The 7,174-nt window shown below is 40.3% G+C and overlaps 1 protein-coding gene across 4 annotated transcripts; it reads left to right on the forward strand.

The window, feature by feature from the left end:
- Positions 1-973: 973 nt before the first annotated feature.
- On the forward strand, positions 974-6,967 carry LOC111875344 (peptide deformylase, mitochondrial). 4 transcript variants are annotated; one of them, XM_023871517.2, is made up of 5 exons: positions 974-1,347; positions 3,269-3,336; positions 3,942-4,062; positions 5,764-5,960; positions 6,492-6,967. In XM_023871517.2, exons 1-4 carry the CDS (start codon positions 1,062-1,064, stop codon positions 5,955-5,957), a joined length of 669 nt encoding a protein of 222 aa, XP_023727285.1. In that variant the 5' UTR covers positions 974-1,061; the 3' UTR covers positions 5,958-5,960; positions 6,492-6,967. The 4 variants fall into 4 exon arrangements, with proteins under 4 accessions (XP_023727285.1, XP_023727284.1, XP_033611679.1 ...); XM_023871516.2 differs by having other exon boundaries at positions 974-1,292; positions 3,166-3,336; XM_033755788.1 differs by lacking the exon at positions 6,492-6,967 and adding an exon at positions 6,474-6,484 and having other exon boundaries at positions 974-1,292; positions 3,166-3,336.
- The last annotated feature ends 207 nt before the right edge of the window (positions 6,968-7,174 follow it).

The raw sequence follows: 7,174 nt of genomic DNA on the forward strand, positions 1-7,174 counted from the left end.
TTATCGTGTTGTGGTGGCTTCTGTTGTGCTCACATGTTTGGTATATATTTTTTGGTGTGTTGGTTTCTTTCCTACATGCTGTGTGAATTTTAATATAGAGATGTTGTTGTGCAGAGAGGGCAGAGTGAGAGTACTATAACTGGAATACGCAGTGCAACAAGATGCTGCAGTACAATATTAAGCGTCAGCTCTCCAGAACACTTATGAATATAAGTTTTGCGTGTATGATGTAACTCACAAGAATCCAGTGCAATTCAGTAAGGGGATGTTGGATTTATGTATATGAAGTTTTCGTACTTTACAGGCACTGATGAGAAAATTTCTCCGATAGATATGAGTCAAGTGATATTAGTCAAATCATTTATAAAAACGGAGTGAGAACCTCTGCAGTACAGGAGATGAGGGTGGGCAAAATTTTGTAATTTCGGGACTTGGGCGGCAGAGTACGCGCAGGCTAGTAAAGTTGTCCCTGTACTTAACTGATTAAGCACTACGTCATGAAGACATATGAGAGAATGGACGTATAGATTCACGCATTCTTAGTCTCGGCATTAGTTAGAGATGAGTGGCCAGAGCTTCACGCCCCGGTGTCATTATCCACGGGGAAAGAGCCCCGGTATCCACCGGAAAAGAGTCTGGATGGGCCCCAGAACTAGTCTGGACGTGGACAAGAGGAAATTCTTGACCATACCGGGACTCGAGCTCCGTCCTTTCATAACGTCCAGCCCGTAGCCAGTCGATATACCGAAGACACGCTCACGAGAGAGAGAGAGAGAGAGAGAAACGGATATTCTTGCACCGCGGAGCAGAAACCCAAGGTAGTACGGTAGTAAACGTTCTTACCGACTGAGCTCTCGGCAGTGAGTGAACCCACGTTTCAGCATTATCCTGAACGAGAAAAACAGATGGCAGGATGTTGCATTTCTGACGGTACGTCGACTACGTTGCCAGCCACTTACATTGGATTCATATGTTTACATTATTTGACTGTGACTAGCTGTATGTAATGTGGACCTCGTGGTATTCACGTTTCCAGGACTAATTGACTAATTTTATGAAAAATGACAATTTTAAACGTATACCGCTCGAAATCAGCGTTGGTTTATACATTAATATTTATTAAAAGACATTTAATTACATTTCGAAAATTTCGTCAATTGTATACTGAATTTTGGTTTCCATCGCCGTCACGTCCACCGTACAATCATATTTGCCAAATCGGTGATCCAGTTCTTCGGTACAAGGCAGAAGAGTTAAACGCAGAGGATATAAAGAAAAATGAAATACAGGGAGTACGGAAGAGAATTAGTGCATTGACTGTTAGCTTTGGTTATAGAGATGTTACAGGTGAAACGAAATTCGCCCACAAGCTCTTCATAGTGCTATTCATTGTCAAAAATGACAAGTGGAAAATGTGTAATATGTGTCCTTTGCTCGTAATTTTCGAGATGCACGTCACCGTTGAACGGGTGATGTACTCGTACCTCTCAGAAGTGTTGTCACGATGATCCATGGCACATTGTTTGGTGTACTGGAGACACGTAGTGCACAACAGGTGCCGGTTGTGATAGAATTATATGGACTTAATGCAATACACGTCACTGCGGCATGCTACTATCCCTCGGTACTTGTAATAGTTGAGCTTTACCGCTGCATTCGTATGTGTACAATGTGTGCAATGTTATCCAGGGACTACTGCATTTTGACAGTTGGAGTTATCCACAAGCTGTCTCTGAATATGGGTGTGCAGTCTGGCCGCTTCAGCATTAGAGTCAAGGCACGAATTGTCGGGGACATTGTCATGGGTCTCTGTCACCTGACATGCTCACTGTTTAACAATGTCATGATTTTCTGGAAAGTGTTTTGCCAGGGCTGTTTGAAGATGTGGTTCTTTAGCTGTGAGGTACAGGTTTTGGTTTCTTGTTTGATGGAGCTATAGCGCACCTAGGAATGATATCTAGCAGTGGTTGAGTGAGATATATCCAGGAAGGTGGATTGGAAGTTGGGGGTCAATTGCATGACCTCCTTGGTCACCAGATTTAACTCCAGTGGATATGCTGAAGAAATATGTTTATCAACTGTGAGACACCCGTGGTTTGATTGTTTGATAGCTTCTGCCATTTGATTGTGACATGCATCTTGAAAATTAAATGTTGCAAGACATGTGTTTATGCAATATTTTTGACTTGCTTTTTACCAAGGAATCACACTGTGGGGAGCTTTGGTGCTAATTTTGTTTTGCCCTGCATATTGATGGAGATTCAAATTTCAGAATTTAATTGTATTCAGAGTTCCTAAGGGTTGATGGCTGCTGCACATTGGACCCACCCTAGCTTAGTGTAGTGTGACTCAGCACACCGTTCAGTAATTCATATTTAAGCAGCACACTGTGTATTGGACAGATACAGCATTTACATTCTCTCCCCTATGAAGACATTGTTCTGTGCTAGACTGGCTAGGTCAGCAGTTCTCAAGCACCCTCAACCTGATTTAGAAGTTAGGAATGTGTTCTGTGGCCACATAACTTCATGCATGTAACTTTTTAACTGTAAAATCCTATGAAGGTAATTGTTACTGTTGAACATGAGGCAAAGTTTGTAGCTGTATGTGACAATGAGGATTGCACTTGAGAATCACTGGCCTTAGACTGGTGTGTGTGTGTGTGTGCATGAGGGCGGGGGAGGTTTAAACAGTTCCAGTATTGTGGGTAATTTTGATTTAAGCAATGTCCATGATCGGTGGTTCAGTTGGGTTACCAGTTTCTACTGGAGGTAATAGTGCTGTACAAGCTGGGGAAATTAAGGGTGCAGAAGAGAGAGGTGATTTATTATTCACTGCATAAATATTTTGCTCTTTGTAATATGAGATAATGAGTTGTATTTATTTATAAATTATTTTAGTTCCATATTCAAACATAATTTTTAGTGACTTATTTAATATAACTCCTGAGGCCACAGTTTTGTTCAGAATGCATACTATGTCAGACTCTGATAAGTAAGGCATGTACAGTATTTTGAATTTAAAAACTCTTGAAAGAGTAGGAGTTTAGCTCCTGACTTTTTAAAAATTCTGTAAGTATCGTTATTTGTGTTTTTGTTTTTCCTATGCTAGGCTGGTCTGGGTCCATTGTGCAGTGGACTTGGATCAGTAGTCTCTGTTCTTTAGCTTTTGAAGAAGATGCGAAGTGTAATGCATAGCTATGGATCATTTGGTTTGGCTGCACCACAAGTTGGAGTTCCACTCAGTATATTTATCGTTGAATTTTCAGAGAAGATATATGAAGAATTCAGCCCAGAAATCCGAAAGTCACGTGAAATGGCCATAATTCCATTCAAGGTGAGTCCACCTCTTGCAGTCTGCTCAGTTTTCACCACAGTAATATTTAGATTCTTCCAGTGGTCCATTAATGGGGAGGGACAGTTTCAGCGTTTATCACAAGGATATTAATTAGAATTAGACAAAATTGTGCAAGCTTTACTTCACAGTAATAAATAGGCTCACATTTCCTCCAGTAAAATGATTATTTGTACTGCATATGATGAGACAGATGGATAAGTTGCAAGTGTGCTTGGTTCCTCGTGATCTAAGCCAATCAAACCAAAGGTAACCAGGAAGGAAGATTATGGGTTGAAGTATCACTCTGATATTGTGTAACAGTAACCCAAATCATTGTCTACACTTTAACCATTGTCTTTTTTTGTGTATCACAGTAGGTATCTTGTAGAGAGGGAGCGGGATTACTGAAGAACAGATAACACATGCAGAGCATGTAGATTCTAAACCCAGTAAAAATGATTTTCAGTGTTATCTGTAATGGGCATGAGCCTCTAACATAGCAGCATGTTCATATTATTGAAGCAGGAGAGAAGTACCACATTCTAAACTGATAAATACCACTATCCAGGCCCTTGTGATGTTCATTTTTACAATTTATTTCACAGGTTTTTATAAACCCTGAACTAAAAATTACAAACTATGAAAAAGTATGTTTTCCGGAGGCCTGTGAGAGTGTGAGGGGCTTTTCAGCAGATGTTCCACGTTACCGGGAGGTCCTAGTCACAGGTAAAGGGTACTGAAGATTTTATGAATTGTCTATGCATTTTATTCATGAGACACCTCTGGATACTGGTTAATAACAAATTTCTCACTTGATGTCATGGAAAGGCTAAGATATGTTTGCTGAAGCCTACATACCTAGATGACAACCTTGCCTATAAATGTGCATCTTTATTTACAAAATAAAGGAATGGCAGTATACCCATTACATTAGTGAAGATGGAAAAGCCACTGAGACATGGGATTCAACTGTTTATGTACTACACAGTCCATCAACAATGAAACAGATTGTTCCTTCTTTCTTACAGTTTCACTTTCGACGCAACATGTTTTGGCTCTAAATGGCCATCTTTGAGTGTCTTACTATGCTAAAACCACTACACTGCACTAATATTGTCCATTTGTCACATATGTGACTGAACACTTCATACTTTGAAATGTCATAGTCATAGTTAATTGGTATGCGCTAAAATAGGGCATTCCATAGTTCATTTAATTTAAATTGAATAAAATCTATTGAAATTTTCTTTAAAATTGTAAAATTCTTATTACACCTCACAAGGGGTGTTGTCCACTTGTTTTGATCTGTATTCTTTTCTGAAGATGTTTCACTGCGGCAGCCTGTTTTTCTGTTTGTAAGCCCGTTGTGTTACATCTGCAATCTGCAATCTGTAATTTTGTCCCTAGCTTGTCCGTTGTTCCCTCTAGCCGCGTGTGGTGTTTGAAAGCCAGAATAGCGGAGCTAGAGCAGAAGTCCATGCTGCCAACAGTTTGCTAAGCATGTTTCTATGACAACCAACATTTTCCATGGATATGCACTAGCCTTTGTAAGGAGCCATGCAGAGAAGAACATGTTAGTTGTAATTCATTCTTAAAGGAGTTCAGTGATTGAGCTGTAAGGGGTTCTTCATTCATCATTTGTCACAGTGAAAGAGAAGAAGACACTTGTAGTCTAGTAAGGAATGGAGTGAGTCTCAGACAGTCATTGATTGTGAGCTGTCAATTGACAGTTGTAATAGAAGTGCCACTTAATTCAAACATCCAATCCAGAACCCATTATTATTAGTCACGGAACCCCTGATATGCGACAGTATGGTATGTCCATCAGGCATTTGTTTCATTCATATGCCAAATACTGCATGTGAATGGAGGAACCACTGAGAAGGGTGTAATTTACAGCTTAATACTTAGCGGCCTCCGTAGTCTAGGGATAACGTTCCCACCTCATGACTCAAGGTACGTGGTTTCAAACCCAGCGGAGGTCGTGGAATTTTTAAGGGTGGAAAAATTCAGGGAACAAGTTCTCCGGGAGGGACTTTAAGCCGTGGGTCCCGTGTCGTAGATTTACGACACGTAAAAGAACCTCATGTCTCTAGGAGACCTCTGAGCTAAATTTGGCCAAAAAAAGTTCCCCGCCCAAAGTAGTTTCCAATGACTCCGGTAGATGGGGAAGTATTAGGTACCATTGCCAGAGTAGGGGCGACCTCTCTGACAGAAAGGGACTAACTATTAGATACCACTGCCAGTAGAGGATCAGAACCTTGCTGGCAGAACAGGGCTGATAGCGAGCACCAGTACCGGTAGGGTATGGAGACAGTAGAAATTAAAGGGGAATGCACAATGGACCAATAACTGGTCTAAGTGCATGGGGAAACCCACCCCCTCAATACTGAATACTGAATACAGCTTAATACTTTCTGTTTCCAGGCCTGAGTGCTGAAGGGAAACCGGTTTCATGGCAAGTTTCTGGTTGGGCAGCTCGTATAGTTCAGCACGAGATGGATCACCTCTCTGGTCGTCTCTATACTGACATCATGGTCCGTTCGACATTCACCTGCACATGTTGGGATAAAGTGAACAGAACTGGAGGTAGAATTTATGTTCCATTTTCACCGAAATGACAGGTACAGAATATATATTTTACTGATGAAGTTTAATTATTAAGTGATCAAAATACTCCTGGAAATTAAAAAAAAAATGTGTTATTGGAATGAATATAAGTGGATGCCTTCAAATGTGGAAATGTGTTTTTAGATGAAACTGTAAAATGTGTTGGTTTTTATGTTTTGTAAACAATGTTTAGCATATCAATGAATGGCTTACCTTTTTTTTTATTGCTAGTGGGGTGGGAATAAGTCCCTTGTACTGCGGCCACTTCTGGTCTATAGTACCAGCCCCTAGCACTGTAGAGACCTTTAGTAATTGTTGGTTTTAGTGGATTTTCCAGTTTAGATGATATTGTCTTTCTCTGGGTTTTCTTTGAAACATACTTTGTTGACGTTGAGTAAAATTATGCCGTATATATTTTCTCTTGTCTCAGTAACTGTTGTTCTGGGCTTGAACCTCTAAGAAAATAATTACATTCTTTTTTTATAATATTAACCTTTAATGTACTGACTTGGCTTTTGAATGGCCAGTTTCTTCCTTACTTTCAGGGCAAAAGAAGAAAATTGATAGAGGAAACCTGAAGATCTCGAACTGGAAATTATAATGTAAGGTCCTGTGCAAATTCTGCGTGCCAAGTCATCACTGTGCCTGAATGTTTCATAATGGTGCTCAGAATTTTCATCCTGTCATATTGCTGCTAATGTTGCTTCCTTCCCTCTGACCCTTATCTTTCCCTTACTCTTTATGATTCCTTTGTCCCATTCTCATTATTCTCACCTTTCCATCCTGCCACTTTTTCTTATTAACCCACATCCATTTTTCAATTTCTCTACCTCTATTGTACCTTTATCTTCTTTCCTCCTTTCCCATCCATTTTATTTGTCCATCTTATTGCCCTTCCTCTCCCTATATCTTGGCAATGTTGGAAGTTAGTTTATGTTCTGTACATGTACGTGGTGCAATCCAAAAGTTCCTGAAATATATTAGTAAGAACTATTACGTCTTACCTGGATCTTATTCTGCATCATCACCTTCAAAGTAGTCCCCTTGGGAGCGCATGGAGCTAAGTCTGGCGAGTATGGTGGGTGGGGAACAACTGCCATCTTGTTTTTAGCCAAAAATTCCTGCACAATGTAAACTGTATGCGGTCATGCGTTGTCATGGTGGAGTACCCAGTCTTTAATGCGTCACTTCTCTGGACGTTTTCTTCTCATGTCCTCCCTCAAACGCC

Source organism: Cryptotermes secundus, unplaced genomic scaffold (genome assembly GCF_002891405.2).
Source record: "Cryptotermes secundus unplaced genomic scaffold, Csec_1.0 scaffold2056, whole genome shotgun sequence".
In the NCBI taxonomy this organism is placed as follows: Eukaryota; Metazoa; Arthropoda; class Insecta; order Blattodea; family Kalotermitidae; genus Cryptotermes; species Cryptotermes secundus.

Coding starts and splice junctions, on each gene's coding strand:
- LOC111875344 (XM_023871516.2), top strand. CDS start 1,062: ATGACAATTTTAAACGTATACCGCTCGAAATCAGCGTTGGTTTATACA. Junction 1,293..3,165: donor AGAAAAATGAAATACAGGGA/GTACGGAAGAGA, acceptor TCTGTTCTTTAG/CTTTTGAAGAAGATGCGAAG. Junction 4,063..5,763: donor CCGGGAGGTCCTAGTCACAG/GTAAAGGGTACT, acceptor TTCTGTTTCCAG/GCCTGAGTGCTGAAGGGAAA.